At 47.7% G+C, this 17,347-nt stretch overlaps 1 protein-coding gene across 2 annotated transcripts in view; it reads left to right on the top strand.

Annotated features, from left to right (window-relative positions):
- Positions 1-16,024, top strand: part of RSF1 (remodeling and spacing factor 1) — a 75,776-nt gene extending 59,752 nt beyond the window's left edge. For both annotated transcript variants that reach the window (XM_064168759.1, XM_064168765.1), the window contains exons 11-16: positions 6-115; positions 7,133-7,200; positions 8,080-8,287; positions 9,516-9,739; positions 12,870-13,061; positions 14,681-16,024. In XM_064168759.1, the coding sequence (XP_064024829.1) occupies positions 6-115; positions 7,133-7,200; positions 8,080-8,287; positions 9,516-9,739; positions 12,870-13,061; positions 14,681-15,255 (1,377 nt within the window). In that variant the 3' untranslated portion in view covers positions 15,256-16,024. The remainder of the gene's footprint in view (positions 1-5; positions 116-7,132; positions 7,201-8,079; positions 8,288-9,515; positions 9,740-12,869; positions 13,062-14,680) is intronic.
- Positions 16,025-17,347: the final 1,323 nt, after the last annotated feature.

Below are 17,347 nucleotides of genomic sequence, written 5' to 3'. Positions count from 1 at the left end.
AACAGGAACCAGAAATACCTGAAGGTCAAGAGGAAAAGAAGAAAGATTCCAAAAAGCCCAAATCAAAGCTGCTTGAAAGGAGGTCTACCAGAACCCGCAAGTGCATAAGCTACAGGTGGGTCAGCAGTGACCAAAGAAAGTCACACTCTGCTCTCTTTCTCAAGCATCCCACCACTTGCCATGCACACTTATCTAAGAGAGGCCCAACTGAAGTGTCTTTGTTCTTTCCTCAAGTTACATTTGATGATTGTAAAAGCAGATGAAAGGATATAGTGAAGGGGGGAAGCATAAGAAAGTGTTCAGGAATACTGGAGGAGGTCTTGGTGTTACTGCAGTTTCTGGAGTAAGTTAAAGCAGGTGAACTGTACCCCTCTGTTCTCTTGAAAGGGAGAATTGTGCTGGTGTCTGAAAGCCTTAAATTCCTCCTTCTCTCTTCCCCCTCCCTTATGGCTTCTTTACATGAAAAGGGCATGAAACTTAAAAGGTAGTTAGGAGAGAGTGTCATGGAGGCAGGGAATTAGTGTGGCTGAGTCAGGAATTACAAAAAAGAGAATGATTTTATTTTTCTGAACACCCCTGCCCCCAAATGATATACAAAAAATGAGTTTAGGTTTATTTACAGATTCAGTTCCATCAGGAATGTCATCAAAAAGGGTGTGGCAGATAAATGTAGAGATTTAGGAGGTCAGAAAATGGAAAAGGCTAAGCTATAAACACAGCTTTACCCCACTATCAGTCAGGCTGAGCAGAGAATTAAGGGAACAGCAGAGGTGTGGGAATGCAATGTGAGAAGGAATAATAACAAGCAGTCTGAGCATTTTGACCTTGGTTCTCCTGGCTTCAGGATGCCTCCTGCAGGGGAGAAGAGATAGTGGACACCTGGTTAATAAGTAAAACAAGGTGTGATGTATGTAGGAGACTGGGTTGTGCTTGCCTAGGTTATGCTGATGTGTAGGTGTGTGCTCTATGCTCAAGACTATATAAATGGAGTCAGAAAGACCAGTAAAGGTCTCTGGTGGGGTTCACATTGAATCGTGTGGAGTCCATGTGGTATCCCCTGCTAGCAGGCGGTGACCTACGCCGCGTTCCTAAAGGAAGGTTTGCGGCTAACGTGGAGGCAAGGTAGGTGTTTGGCAGTGATCCCTTGCTGGATTCCTCTGCAGGAGCAGCCTTCTGGTGCTACAGGCAATATCCAATAGCCTAGATCCACGCAGCACAATGGCAAAGCTGCCAGAGTCAGAAATGTCTCAAGCACTTCTTCCACGAGTGGGATGATCGTGGAATGATGCTGCCTCAACAGTGGCAGGGGAGAGCCAAACTATTAGCATCTTCCCAGCTCGGGAAGCAACCAAGAAGTCTGCTGCTGATATGATCAGAGAGGAACCAGTCTGGGTGTTGCTGGCAACTCTCTCTCTCAAAGGACCCCAAGGCTTGCCAAGCTTGTAAGCATCCACAGAATGATGCAGAAGTGGGGAGAACCACCCAAAACCAGGGATGGGGTAAAACTGAGAGCTGTGCAAAAGGTAGGAGCCATCCAAAAGTGGAGATGGTCCAGACTGGGAATTCTGTCACAGCAAGAACCTGTCCTGTCAGGAGCTCTTTCAAGGTGGAAATACTTCAAAACAGGCACCTCAAAGCAGGAACTTTCTGACTTCTCTCTTGTGTGATGGCTTAGGCAAAATTAATAACCTGTATTAATATTTGGAATGGGCTGCCCAGGGAGGTGGTGGAGTGGCTGTGCCTGGAGGTGTTGAAACCAAGCCTGGCTGGGGCACTTAGTGCCATGGTCTGGTTGGCTGGCCAGGGCTGGGTACTAGGTTGGATTGGATGAGCTTGGAGCTCTCTTCCAGCCTGGTTGATTCTATGATTCTATGACTCTAAGAATGTGGTAGCATGAGAGCTTGCAGGGCTCTGTCTCAGCTGCATTAGGAATATGTTTTATGATAAAAAGACTATTAGCTTTCCTGTACTTGGTCTGTGTAGACCTTGGGCACCAAAAACTACAACATGCTAGCTATCAAAACCTTCAAACAATAACCATGATGCAGCTCACCACTGGTCTGGTTTTGCTCTTGAGGAGAAGCATAGTTGAGCTTTCCAGCCTGCTCAGCAATCACAGCCTGGCCTCGCTTAGCTCTTCATTTTCAGCAACTGTTCCAATTAGCAGCAGGAGCCACACTAATGAAAATGCCAGCACTGCTTTGGGAAGTGCTGGCAGGGGGGTTAGAACTAGATGATCCTTGTGGTCCCTTCCAACCTTGACTGATTCCATGATTCTAAATGAAGTGTTTCTCTAAGGAGCACTATGCCACAGGCAGGATTGTATAGATTTGCTATTTTCATGACAGGTCAGGCAGCATCTGAGCAGGAGAAGAAAAACCCTTGCCTGTAGGGTATCTGGGATGATTGCAGCAGGACACATGTTGTGCACAAACAGTAATATTTATTGGAAATAACATTTCATGTCACATTGTTGTGGAAAAAATCAGGCTGCTGATAGAAAATGATAGAGGCTTTCCTACAGGTTCCTTCCTACACAGAACGTTGAGCTGGTGAAAATATTGCACATGTCAGTTTGTCACTTTGAATTTATGTTGCAGTGAAGTCCTGCTGGTGTCACTGAGGATTGTTTGTGACCTCCTTCAGCAGGGGAAGATAAATGCTGACTGCCTTGTTCTGCTTACAGACACCTCTGTATTGTGCTCTCTAAAGAGCTGTAATCCCTTCATCACCAGAGTCATCTGCTCAGTGCTCTCGTGAGCAGGTTAACCAAAATCTGCATTATGAATAAAGCAGCAGCAGCAATTTCATTCTGTTCCATTCCAGCTGCTGGGCAGGCAGCTGTCAGCTCAGGTTATTTATTAGCAGTGACTTGGAAATTTGAACTGATTTCTCACATTTTAAAGAGGTTGGTTTTTTTCCTTTTGTTTTTCTTAGCACTTTGGAGGGGGAAAATTGTGTTTGATTAACGTGGAACTGACCTTACTGATGGAAGAATTTCAGAGCCACTTCCTTCCAGTGTAAAGCTGCTCTGTATGTGCCATGCAGTTGTTCTTGGGGGATGTAAAGAGACCAGGAATCCAGCATCTTATTTTTCAATGAGAAAATGTTTTGTGCTTCCTATTAGAATACAGAATAATGTCAAATCTGTTCTTGTTCTGCTGGAGGGTACTATGGAGGAGCAAATATGAATTGATTCTATTGCCATGCTCTGGTTGATTGGCCAGGGATGGGTGCAAGGTTGGACTGGATGAGCTTGGAGGTCTCTTAGAATCATAGAATCAACCAGGTTGGGAGAGACCTCCAAGATCATCCAGTCCAACCTATCCCCCAGCCCTAGCCAATCTGCCAGGGAAAGTATAGGCTGGATATTAGGAGGAAGTTCTTCACAGAGAGAGTGATTGGCATTGGAATGGGCTGCCCAGGGAGGTGGTGGAGTCACCATGCCTGCAGGTGTTCAAGAAAAGCCTGGATGAGGCACTTAGTGCCATGGTCTGGTTGACTGGATAGGGCTGGGTGCTAGGTTGGACTGGATGATCTTGGAGGTCTCTTCCAACCTGCTTGAGTCTATGATTCTGTAACTGTAGTTACAGAATCATAAAATAGTAGGGGTTGGAAGGGACCTCCAGTCCAACCACCCTGCCAAAGCAGGATCACCTAAGACACATCATCCAGGAACACATCCAGATGAGTCTTGAATGTCTCTAGAGATGGAGGCTCCACAACCTCTCTGGGCAGCTTTGTTTGGTGCTCTGTCACCCTTATGGCAGAGTTTTTCCTCATGTTAAGGTGTGTTCCTCTCTGTGCCCATTGCCCCTTGTCGTATCACAGGACACCACTGAAAAGAGACTGACCCCTTCTTGACACCCACCCTTCAGATATGTGTAAGCATTAATCAGATCCCCTCTCAGCCTTCTCTTCTCCAGGCTAAACAGCTCCCAGGTGTCTCAGCCTTTTCTCATCAGACAGTTGTTACAGTCCTTCTCACAGCCTCTGTTGGGCACTTTAGCATGTTTCTGTCCCTCTTGGTCTGGGGAGCCCAGAACTGGTAAAGACACTCCAGTTGTGGTCTTATCAGAGCAGAGTACAGATTGGGAACAGAGTGTCTGAGAGCAGCCAGGAAGAAAGGGACCTGGGGGTACTGGTAGACAGTAGGCTGAAGCTGAGGCAGCAGTGCCCAGGTGGGCAGCAGAGCCAGTGGCATCCTGGGCTGGCTCAGGAGCAGTGTGGGCAGCAGGACAAGGGAGGTTCTTGTGCCCCTGTGCTCAGCACTGCTCAGGCCACAGCTTGAGTGCTGTGTCCAGTTGTGGGCTCCTCCATTCAAGAGAGATGTTGAGGTGCTGGAAGGTGTCTGAAGAAGGGCAGCAAGGCTGGGGAGGGGCCTGGAACACAAACCTGATGAGGAGAGGCTGAGGGATCTGAGGTTGTTTAGCCTGGAGAAGAGAAGGCTCAGGGCAGAGCTCATTGCTGTCTACCAACTACCTGCAGGGAGGCTGTAGCCAGGTGGGGTTGGGCTCTGCTGCCAGGCAAGCAGAAAGAGAAGAAGGGGACAGAGTCTGAAGCTGTGGCAGGGCAGGTCTAGGCTGGATGTTGTTAGGAAGCTCCTGTCAGAGAGAGTGATTTGCATTGGAATGGGCTGCCCAGGGAGGTGGTGGAGTGGCTGTGCCTGGAGGTGTGGAAGCAAAGCCTGGATGAGGCACTTAGTGCCATGGTCTGGTTGACTGGCTAGGGCTGGGTTCTAGGTTGGGCTGGCTGAGCTTGGAGCTCTCTTCCAACCTTCTTGATTCTGTGAGTAGAGGGGGAAGAGAACTTCCCTGACCTGCTGGCCATGCTCTTCTTAATGCATCCCAGGATACCACTGACCCTATTAGCCACAAGGGCACATTGCTGTCCCATTGATAAGTTATTGTACACCAGGACTCCGAGGTCCTTTTCCATGGAGCCCCTTTCCAGCAGGTCAACCCTGAATCTATACTGATTGTTCTTCTGGGACAGAAAGTGAAGCTTTAGTGTAAGATGTGTCCAGTTGTTAGTTGCTTGTATCTAAAAAATACTGAAAAATAAATAGTTTCTAAAAATGAACACTAAGAAAATCTTCCATCTGAAGAAATTATCTTTCCTGCAATGAAGTTTGCATTTTTGCATGTGGTATCTTCAAGCATCTAGTTGGAAATAAAGATACCAATAGTTTTTTTTATGGGATTTGAGTTCATCATTGAAGAAACCTACTGAAGTTACCTCTGTAAAAGGGCCAAATCCTTTTCCCTCCCATTTGCTGCCTACTTTCAATGAATTACTCAGAGAGCAGAGATTTATGCAGCTTGAAAACGCTGCTGTAGGACAAATTACTCAACTCTTCTGCTTTGGTTTGTCCTATTCAGTTCTGTAACATTAGACTGTAGCTTATTTGAGTGTAATCACAACGAGCTGTGCAGAGTGTGTTTTACCTGTGCAGCTTAAGATGTCAGAATTGGAATCACAGAACCACTCAGGGTTGGAAGGGAGCACAAGGAGCAGCCAGTGCCAACCCCCTGCCATGCCCAGGGACACCCTACCCTAGAGCAGGCTGCACACAGCCTCAGCCAGCCTGGCCTCAAATACCTCCAGCCATGGGGCCTCAACCACCTCCCTGAGCAACCCAGTCCAGCCTCTCACCACTCTCCTGCTCAACAACTTCCTCCCCACCTCCACCTTTGCTCCATTCCCCCCACTCCTGCCACTCCCTCATACCCTCAAAAGTCCCTCCCTAGCTTTTTTGGAGCCCCCTTCAGCTGCTGGAAGGTCACCTCACAGCTTCCTCTGCTCCAGCCTGCACAGCCCCAACTCTTTCAGGCTGTGCTCACAGCAGAGCTGCTGCAGCCCTCTCAGCATCCTCCTGGCCCTGCTCTGGACACTCTCCAGCATCTCCACAGCCCTCTTGTCATAGGGACTCCTGCTGGTCCATAAAGTGGCATTCCCATGGGTTTTAAGAAGAGAAAGAAGCTGCCTGAGAGACAGATTTAGAGAGGATGTATCATTTTAATATTACTTTAATAGGTGCTTTTGAGTAAGTCTGTTTTGCAAATTGGCAGTGTCTGTGTCACCTAGTGAAAGGGGAGGGGGGGAGGTAAGAGGGGGGAATGACTGATGCTTTGTGTGGAAAGTACCACTGCTACCATCTTCAACTTTCTAATTATATATTGTTAAATTCAGTGAGTTGCCTGGCATGGAAAATGCAAATGGGTTTATGTTCACAGAAATCAAAAGTGTGACAGCCAAGCAATGATAAGTAACCAAAAGTTATAAGACATCCTAGAATCCTTGAACACAGGTTGGAAGGAATCTCAAGGATCTATCCCTTCTTGTGAAAAGAAAGGTCATCATTTCTCCCCAGACCTCTCTGCTCCCACCTGCAGGGTGTTTTTCTTACTGAAGGAGTTGGGACAAGCCAACAGAAGGATGCAACCAAAGAGCTGCCCACCTATAATCTCCAGCAAAGCACTGCAGGAGGCCTTGGCTGCTTTCACTTCCTGCCTCCTGCTCAGCCATGCAGCCAAAAAAGCATCAGATGGGGCTTAAGAAGACCATGCACATGAGCAGGGAGAAAAATACCCTAACTCCCACCAAAGTGATTTGCAAATCCCAAATCCACAGACTTTTGCACAGAGCAGTAGTAAATTGCCATTCTGAACCTCTCTATTGCAGCTCAGGACAGGCTGCCAAGAAGGGATCTCACACAGCAAACCACCAGGAGTTGGCTGATGAAGTATAAGCCAGGACCTTGCCCCATTTCCCTCCATCACACACAAACCTCAGATGCTGTAACTGTTAAATTTTTTGTAGCCCCAGCATGCAAAATGAAGTTCAAAAAGGAAAGAATTGCTCATATTCAGGCTTGCTCTGTTGAGGGGCATGACTCAAAAAAGAAAGTAATTATGCTGCTGCCAGAAATAAAGGGCAAAAGCCAAACAGTGTCCAGGTGTACAGACACAAAGAGGGCCTTTAGGAAGTGCCTAAGTTATCATCAGTTCACTCCTTGTCTCTGCTATCCTGCATGATTTCCCCCTGCAGTTCTAGATTTGGAGTTAGTGCTTTCATAAGATAATTTGGTTAGGGTTGACTTCAAAGTGGTAAATGTTGCTCTTGGTTTTAGGTTTGATGAATTTGATGAGGCAATTGATGAGGCCATTGAAGATGATATCAAGGAGGCCGACGGAGGAGGTATGTTTCTGATGTTCTTTGGTTTTCATTGTGATAAGAGATCAAATTTGCTTTGATGTGAGAAGCCACAAATATGATCACAAAGTGGTTTGAGTTGAGAAGAGACCTTAAATATCATTTAATTCCAACCCCCTGCCATGGGCAGAGATACCTGTCACAGAATCACAGAGTGTTAGGGGCTGGAAGGGACCCGAAAAGATCATCCAGTCCAAACCTCCCCAGATGGGGATTTTCTCATATCTGCCCTTCTTTAAAGGCACCAGAACTGGTAATAAACTGGCTTGGGGCTGAGTATAGAATGCTGACACTTGTCTGCTGTCTTCTGCATGGACCTCAGTATTTCCAAGTGCCCACAGCTAGGGCTGTGTGCATCAGGCTCACAGGATATTAGAGGTTGGAAGGGATCCAAGGAGATCATCCAGTCCAACCCCCCTGCCAGAGCAGGGCCACACAATCTAGCACAGATCACAGAGGAACACATCCAGACAGGCCTGGAAAGGCTCCAGAGAAGGAGACTCCACAGCCTCTCTGGGCAGCCTGTGCCAGGGCTCTGGGACCCTTCCAGGCAAGAAGTTCACCCTCGTGCTGAGCTGGAACCTCCTGTGCTGCAGCTTCCACCCACTGCTCCTCATTGTATCCCAGGGAGCAGTGAGCAGAGCCTGTCCCCCCCTCCTGACCCCCAGCCCTCAGATGTTTAGAAACATTGATCCAATCCCCTCTCAGTCTTCTCTTCTCCAGACTAAGCAGCCCCAGGGCCCTCAGCCTCTCAGGACTCCAGAGGGAGTCTGACATGACAGAATAAACTGAGGCTGGAGGCACAGAGGATAAGCAAAACATGAGTTTTCCCTCTTTTTTTCCCCTTTTTTCCACTGAATTCAGGCATTGGCAGGGGCAAGGACATGTCTAACATCACAGGTCACCGTGGAAAAGACATTTCCACAATCCTGGAGGAGGAAAGGAAAGAAAACAAACGACCACAAAGGGCTGCTGCAGCGCGGCGCAAGAAACGACGGCGACTAAATGACTTGGACAGTGACAGTAACCTGGATGAAGAGGAGAGTGAGGATGAATTCAAGATCAGTGATGGGTAGGTCTGCGCTTTAACTGCTACCACAAGTCACAGGCAGCTGTGAGCTTCTGAGAGTCTGCAGATGATGAGGAGTACGTGCCCAGTGCTGCAGCAGCACTGCATGGTGGCAGAAGATGTTCTGGCCTAAGGGAACATCACTCTACTGCAAAAACTGCACTCCAGAGGCCTGTGCTGAAGTCATCCAATCTGTATTTTAAGCAGAACATGTTCTGGAGATGTTATGGGAATGTTGGAGGCCACACTAGAAGGTTCTGTACATGCTTATGTTAGTGAAGGAGCCAGACAGGCTCAGTTCTGTGAGTGATGTGACTGTCTAGCAGAAATCCTTCACAAAAATGTGGCTGAAGTGAGCCTGGTTGCTTCCTTCTGAAAATATGTCTTGGTTTATGGGATGTTTATCAGGCCTGAGTGTCTGTGGAAGAGTAAAATAGCTCCGTTTAAAAGCAGATTTGGCATGCAGGTTCTGAAACCAGTTCTGCTGTTGAGGGAGGGGATTCTCCCCCTCTACTCTGCTCTGGTGAGACCCCACCTGGAGTCCTGCATCCAGTTCTGGGGCCTCTGGGATAGGAGGGCTGTGGAGATGCTGGAGAGTGTCCAGAGAAGGGCCACGAGGATGCTGAGAGGGCTGCAGCAGCTCTGCTGTGAGGACAGACTGAAAGAGTTGGGGCTGTGCAAGCTGGAGGAGGCTGTGAAGTGACCTTCTTGTGGCCTTCCAGCATCTGAAGGGCCTACAAAAAGTGCTGGGGAGGGACTTTTCAGGCTATCAGGGAGTGCCAGGCCTGGGGGGAATGGAGCAAAGCTGAAGGTGGGGAGATTCAGCCTGTTGATGAATCATGAATCAAGAATGTTGGGGGCTCTCCACCACTTCACCAGGGAGATCACTCCAAAGGTTGATTGTTCTTGTGAAAAGTTTTCCTCCTGTGGCTCACCAGTACCTCCCTAAGAGCAGAATCATCGAATAGTCTAGGCTGAAAGAGACCTCCAAAGCTCATCTAGTCCAGCCTGCAGTCAGCAGGGGCATCCTCCACTAGAGCACATTGCCCAGAGCCTTGTTGAGCCTCACCTTGAATATCTCCAGGGATGGGGCCCCAACCACCTCCCTGGGCAACTTGAGTAACTTGTACCCGCTTGCCCTCATGTTTTCCACGTGGCTTCTGGTAACAAGGGGAGCAGTGCCTCAGGCCTTTGTTTCTCTCTCTGTGGTGTGTGGTGTGTCTTTGAGCAGATCTCAGGATGAGTTTGTTATATCAGAGGAGAACCTGGATGAAAGCGAAGACGAGCCACCGTCAAACGAAGACAGCGACTCCGAGTTCTGTGCCCGCATATCCAGGCGACACCACTCCAGGCCCATGAGGCAAAGCAGGAGGCTACGAAGGAAAACAGCCAAGAAAAAATACTCTGAAGATGATGAAGAGGAAGAATCCGAGGACAATTCAAGCAGAGAATCTGGTGAGTACAAGCAGTCTTAGGTGGATTAAATACTTGGTGCTGGAGGGAGGAAGAGCGGTGGTCTCGGTACAGGAGATAAACTTGTTTGCTTGCTTGGGTCAAGTCATCTTTGCTGTAAAGCAGTTTGCTGCTTGTTCAGCTGTGAATATTCTGCAGGAAGCTGGCACTGAGTGGTAGGTTCTTGGCATTTTAAGTAATGATGTATTTAAATGAGTGTTTGTGCTACAATTCAAATGCCACCTCTGTGGCTCTCCAGTAGCCTCCTGTTTGGCAGATGATAGCAGGGAAGAGAAGAATGAAGGCAAAAAAATCTACTTCTTTAAAGCTACTTCAAGCTTCTTTGTAGCTTGAAGACCTTCCAAATACCTTTGAAAAAGCTTCTGAAGGAAACATTTCCCTTCCTTGGAAAGGAAGAAAAAAATCCCTCAGTCGTATGACACTCTGTTCTCTGGCAGACTTAAAAGCAGACAATAACATCTTGACTTTCTCTACTCTATGATTACCCTTTTTGATCTTTAATAGCTGAAGGTGTTGCATCACAGGAGGACCTAATAATTCACTCTGCTTGTCCTTCATGCAGTTTGTTTTCTGTTTGCACAGTGTGAGTTGTCAGAATAATACCTATGCAGTACTTAAACCTTTTCAGGATGAGCAACTTTCTCTGAAGGCTTTGTTTGTGAGACTCAGTTCTAGAAAGTGCCAGCATTTATTTTAACTTACTTGTGTTGTGAACTTATAGTCCTAAGTACTTTAGAGTATTACCTTAGTGCCTATTACCTTGTCAGTGTTTGCATCACCTTTGCAGTGTTTTATCTGTCCCTCGAATATAGGTGATGAACATGGTGAGGGACTTTTTAGGGTGTTGGGTACTGATAGAACCTAGGGGAATGGAGCAAAACTAGAAGCGGGGAGTTTCAGATTGGATGTTAGGAAGAAGTTCTTCACCATGAGGGTGGTGAGACACTGGCACAGGTTGCCCAAGGAGGTGGTACAGGCCTCATCCCTTGAAGTTTTTAAGGCTAGGCTGGATGGGGCTCTGAGCAACCTGATCTAGTTTGAGATGTCCATTCTCATGGCAGGGAGGTTGGAACTGGCTGATCCTTGAGGTCACTTCCAACCCTGACAAATCTGTGATTCTGTATGGTGGAGTCAGTTACTTTGAGGCAGTGGTTTACAGGAGGGAGAGGAGCTTCACAGACAGAGAACAGCAGCTGCTCTCTCCCTCTCTGAGATTCTATCATTGCACTAAGTGCTTTACACTTTGCTGTTACCAGTAAAGGTTGTGGCAGAAGCCTAAAGAGGTTGTTCGTCTATTCTGTAATGAACAAGAACAAATTTGTTTCTTCATGGGCACACATCTGTGATAAAATCAGCTGATTCCACTATCAACGAGACTGGTGAGGGGGCTGGAGGGAAAGTCTTAGGAGCAGAGGCTGAGGGCATGGTCTGAAGTTGCACCAGGAGAGGTTTAGATTGGATATGAGGAAGCACTTCCTCATGGAAAGGGTGATTAGATACTGGAATGGACTGCCCAGGAAGGTGGTGGAGTCACCATCCTCGGAGGTCTCTAAGAAAAGATTAGATGTGACACTATAAATCATAGAATCAAGCAGGCTGGAAGAGAGCTCCAAGCTCACCCAGCCCAACCTAGCACCCAGCCCTGCCCAACCAACCAGAGCATGGCACTAAGTGCCCCAGACAGGCTTGGCTTCAACATCTCCAAGCACGGCCACTCCACCACCTCCCTGGGCAGCCCATTCCAATGCCAATCACTCTCTCTGCCAGGAACTTCCTAACAACATCCAGCCTAGACCTGCCCTGACACAGCTTCAGATTCTGTCCCCTTGTTCTGTTGCTGGGTGCCTGGCAGCAGAGCCCAACCCCACCTGGCTACAGCCTCCCTGCAGGCAGCTGCAGGCAGCAATGAGCTCTGCCCTGAGCCTCCTCTGCTGCAGGCTGCACACCCCTAGCTCCCTCAGCCTCTCCTCACAGGGCTGTGCTCCAGGCCCCTCACCAGCTAACTTGATGACATGGTTTAGCTGATGTTGTGGTGTTACGTTACAGGTTGGACTTTCTGATCTTAGAGGTCTTTTCCAGCCTCAGTGGTTCTGTGATCATTCCATATATACTTAGAGTATAGCTTTAACAATGTGTTTCTCTCTTTTTACCTCCACTATTGTCCCTCAGGAGCCTGTTTTGAGTTCAGGAAATAAGGTACTCTGCAAGTGGCTTTGTTTTCAGTCTTTAGAAATGGAATTTCCTTTTGAAGGTGGTTGTTGATTTGCTCTGATTCTTCCTTTAGTCTTTTAGGAAGTAAAGAATATTCCACTTTGATCTGCAGCTCAGGTCAAACACTAACTTAGGAAATTGTGTGGCCTGACTACAAATGTAGCTTGAGATAGCTGCATTTTGACTGAGCAACTAAAGTTGTTGCAAAGCTCGTTTCAGCTCCTGTAAATAAGTTGTATTCTTAAGGACAGTAGACTGGTGCAGGAAGGTCTGTGAATGGTGGTAAGTTTGTTCTACACTGTTTCAAGCAAGCTTTTGATAGGGTGAGAGTGATTTTTGTTGTGAATTTACATTCTATTACTCAGAGTTTCATCCTGTCAGTAGCTTTTTTCTCATCTGCCTGTTCTTGAAAGTGTTTGAGTACAATGTATTCAGATTTTAAAACCAAAAGGGACTTGCCAGGGTCAGTGGGAAATGTGCATCATCAACTGCAGTTCAGAAAGGGTCTTTTAGCTGTCAGTAGTTGTAGAGGAGGCATCTGTGGCATCAGTGATGAGGGAACAAGAACACTGTAAGGAAACAGTCTTCTGGAGGAGCTTGAGGAAGACAAGGGAAAGGGTTTCTGAGATTTTCAAATCATAGAATGATAGAATCAACCAAGTTGGAAGAGACCTCCAAGTTCATCCAGTCCAACCTATCACCCAGCCCTAGCCAATCAACCAGACCATGGCACTGGTGACAAATGGAGGAAGTGATGCTTGAGCCTGCAATGGGTCAGGAGAACAAGGCGTGATGGTTGGGGCTTGAAAAGCACAGGGTAGGACTGCTGCTGGGCTAAAGCTGATGTAAACTCTGTTTTGCTTTAATGGAGTAAAACACATCACTGTTGCCTCCTGTGCAGAGAGTGGTGATTACACAGATTACAGCGATGATGATTACCTGGAAACCAGGAGGAGAAGGTCAAGGCGGAATCAGAAGAGACAAGTGAATTACAAGGAAGAGTCCGAAAGCGACGGCTCGCAGAAGAGCGTCCGATACGGCAAGGAGCTGAGAAGAGTGCACAAGCGCAGGCTCTCCACTTCAGACAGCGAAGGTAACACAAGCACTGCCACTCTTGGCAGGAGCTGCTCTACGGCAGGCTTGGCATCAAGAGAGACCTGTACAGAATTCAGAGGCTTTGGAGGATCTTAGAATCGTAGAATGAGCCAGGGTTGGAAGGGACCGCAAGGATCAGCCAGTTCCAATGCCCCTGCCATGGGCAGGGACACCCCAGCCTAGATCAGGCTGCCCACAGCCTCATCCAGCCTGGCCTTAAACACCTCCAGGGATGGGTTCTCAGCCACCTCCTCCTCTTTATAGAGTTCCTTGATGTTTCTCAGAAACTGTTTCCTTCTGAACCTGGTACTTTCAAAGTGCACTGTTAGAGTCACTTCTCAGTGTTGTGGCTATCCCTAATTCTGAGTGTGCGCCAGGGGCTGCGGCACCTCTGCTATGGGTCAAGTGAGCTGGGTTTGTTCAGCCTGAAGAAGAGAAGACTCCAGGGGGACCTTATAGCTGCCTTCCAGCACCTGAAGGGACCCTACAGGAAGGCCAGAGAGGGACTTTTCAGAAGGGTGTCTAGCACCAGGACAAGGTGAGGAATGATTTAAGCTGAGAGAAGGTAATTTTACACTGGATCTTAAGAAGATCTTCAGTATGGGGGTGGTGAGAATCTGGGATAGGTTGCTCAGAGAGGTTGTGATGCCCCTTCCCTGGGGGTGTTCCAGGCCAGGCTGGATGAGGTCTTGAGCAGCCAAGTCTAGTTAAGAAATGCCCCTGCTCTCCTGCTAAGAATCTTCTATATGATGGCTGAGCTTTTTGCTGCCTGCACTTGTGACTTCAAGCAGTGCCTTACTGGTGGTGTCTCTTCTCCACGAAATCACAGGCTCACAAGATATCAGGGGTTGGAAGGGACCTCCAGAAATCATCCAGTCCAACCACCATGGCCAGAGCAGGATCATAGCATCTAGTGCAGGTCACACAGGAACACATCCAAACAGGACTTGAAAGTCTCCAGAGAAGGAGACTCCACAACCTCTCTGGGCAGCCTGTGCCAGTGCTCTGTGACCCTTGCAGTAAAGTTCTCCCTCGTGTTGAGATGGAACTTCCTGTCCTGTAATTTATACCTGTTACCCTTTGTCCTATCATGGGGCACAACTGAGAAGAGTTTGTCGCCTCCCTTGCATGGAGCTTTGAGCAGTCTGATCTAGTAGAAAGTGTTCCTGCTCATGGCAGGGGGTTGGAGCTAGATGGTTTTTAATGTCCCAACCCAAACCATTCTGTGATTCTATGACACTGGGGATAATGAAGGTATCTGGACAGTTGTGTCTGTATACATTTGTGTGTTTATGATAGAGGACTCATTATCTGGGCTCTGAGTTTCTGGAGTGGTGTAAAGCAGGTGCTGTGAGAGCAGGGACACAGGCTTTTAGGGGGACTACACCTGCTGCTCCTCAGACTGGAAAGAGAATTGTTGAGCTCTGCTACTTGAGCAGCTTATTGATGGAGTAAAAAGAACAGAAGCGTTTTGACGTGGCTGGGGGAGGAGATGGAGCTGTGTGTGGTGAGAGAAAGAAGGAGAGGTGGCGTAGGGGAAGATGAAGCATAAGGAAGGCTCAGTGTTTGGACTGCACTCAGGTTGGCTAATGGCTTTAAGTCTGCTGCTTCTTCCAGAGAGCTACGCATCCAAGAACTCCGAGGACGAGGAGCCCAGCAAGGAGTCGAAGCGGCCGATCCGCAAGCGCCGGCGAAGCGCAGGGGACTACTCGGCGGAAGAAGGAGGGGACGAGGAAGAGGAAGGGAGGCCTGTCCGCAAGCGGCTGAACCGGATCGAGACGGACGAAGAGGACAACTGCGAGAACGCCGCCGAGGGGGCAGGGAACCCTGCTCCTGCAAACAAGCTGCCAGCCCCCCAGGCTCCTCCAGACGCCACCAAGAAGCACTGCTACCGGATAGAAAGCGACGACGAAGATGACTTTGATAACGTAGGGAAAGTAGAGAGCCCTTTGGACTACAGCCTGGTGGATTTGCCTTCCACCAACGGACAGAGCCCAGGTAAGACCATTGAGAACTTGATTGGGAAGCCAAGCGAGAAGACCCAGGCCCCCAAGGACAGCACGGCCAGCGCCAGCCTGGCGCCCAACGGCACGGGGAGCGGGCAGGAGGCGGTAGGGCCGGAGGAAGACGAAGATGAACTTTTGAGAGTGACTGACCTTGTTGATTACGTCTGTAACAGTGAACAGTTATAAGACTTCCATTTTTGTGCTAATTTATTCCACGGTAGCTCATACCAGCGGGCCAGTTGTTAAAAGCTGTTTTATTTTTCCTAGAAAATTCTCCACTACAATATCACTTTTTAGAAGCAAGAATTTCACCAGTCCTGCAGTCTTTCTGTGAAGTGACCAGTTTTGAACTTTGAAGAGAAATTGCTGTAAATTCCCCTCTCTTACTCAACACCCCCCACCCCCCCGCTGCCCCTGGCCCCTTTTCTCCTTCCAAGTCCATGGTCCTGGGTAATTTCACTCACAAAAAACCTTATAACAACAAGAGATTTGTATATTTTTGACTTTATATTTCCTGAGTGCATACAAATTTGTGGAAATGGGTGGCCTAAGAAAGCATTCCAAATCAGTCAGGGCCCAAACCGGAAGCGGGGTGGGTTTGGCTCAAGGGGTGGGTTGGGGCTGGGGGGGTTGGGGGTGGGGGTGTGCAGAAGCACTTGTGCTTTAGCTTTTTTCATATGAGATATATATTCTATTTAAATGTTCACGACTTAGATTACAAATTAACAGACAGTTAAAAGAAATGAATGTCTGTACTGTCGCATTTTGTGAGTTGTAGGTTAACCATACCATAGCTCATTTTAGTAATCACCTTCATGGAAGCAGTTTGATTTCTAATACTGGAGGCAAAGCGAATTATTAGAGGCCAAGAAGGTACCATAAACAAGAACTCTACTATCCACTATGACTTGCAGACTTTCCTAATAAACATCCTTTAAAGTGTTTGTACAGTGAAGTGTACTGTAATGAAGTTCTTGGCAGTCCAAACACGCCGCCGGTTTCTAAAGCTGGCTCAGCTGTGGGCCACCAGACGCTCTTCGACGCGCGGCGTCTAGCGGGAGGACGTCTCCGTGTGAAGTTAAGCCTGTAAAGCTGGATGGCATCTGGACGTGCTGCAAACTTTCTACAGACCACCAAACCAAACAACCCAACCCTGCCATAGCTGTGCCCAGCCAAGCGAGTTCCACCAGCTGCTGGAGTGTCGTGAATGAAATCTGTTCAGACAGAGAGCGCTGACCACAGAGCGACGACACATCGGAGGATTCACCCAATAAACCACGACTGGTCCATTCGTGTCCTTTCAGTATCTACTTCAAATTGAAGTAAACAACAGGAACAGTTTTCCTTTGGGAGGTTTTTCTGTTTTGGGGGGGGTTGTGTGTGGGTTTTGGTTTGATTTTTTTTTTTTTTTGTTTTGTTTGTTTGTTTATTTGCTTTCTTTTGATTTTACTTCTCTGCCTGGATGTATTTAGCAGGTTTTGAATGTAGTGTTTGGCCTTTGGCCAGTAGAACTTTCCTTAAAATACGTTTGGATAATTGCCCTGTGACCAACTGATTTCAAGAAGGCAGTATTTTCTGAGAGAAAACACTTGACTCCCAGACATTCTCATCACCGAGTGGGCACAAAGTGGTAGCAGCTTTTAGTCAAGGGGGAACAAAAAACCCCAACGCTGACAACAGTCAAACTAAAACACCAACAGCGTGGGGCGCATAAAGAACAGAGCTGAAATCTGGGGTGGGGTAGCATTTAGTTTTCACTCTGAATTCAGAGGCAAGCTGTGGCATTTGGCCGTGTTTTAGCACACAGACAGCTCAGACAGATCTGCCAGACGTTGAAATCTAAAAAGGTCACATCTCTGAATCCTTCTTTGCTCTGAGATTTGGATTTTTTACTGGTGTTGATGTCCGTTGCCGGCAATGGATGCACCAAAACTGCTGCTGCCTGTTCTCCTTTCCCACCCCACCTTGATTTCCCTTCTGTTACGTTGTATTGACTAGTCAGTCATTAAGCACTTCTCTTCCCTTGTGATAAAACCAGAATTAGGCCTTTACTAAATACCTCTCTAGAAAACCTAGATCCAAAAAATTACTTACCTTCTGGCTTTGAAACTCTTGGGTTTGTTTCTATGCAAACCACTCCGTGATTCTTTTGGGTTCTAAGCAGCGCACTTGTCCTGCTCTCAAACTAGAATCACCACGAGAAGATGGAACTCGCTTGTGAGCTGCTGTGCTAAGCAAGCTGGTGAGTTAACAGAGAAATCACTGCTTCTGAATGAGA

The sequence above is a fragment of the Pogoniulus pusillus genome, chromosome 3, assembly GCF_015220805.1.
Source record: "Pogoniulus pusillus isolate bPogPus1 chromosome 3, bPogPus1.pri, whole genome shotgun sequence".
Classification (NCBI taxonomy): Eukaryota; Metazoa; Chordata; class Aves; order Piciformes; family Lybiidae; genus Pogoniulus; species Pogoniulus pusillus.
The sequence above is the reverse complement of the archived record's forward strand: the minus strand, read 5'-3'. Positions and strand labels throughout refer to the sequence as shown.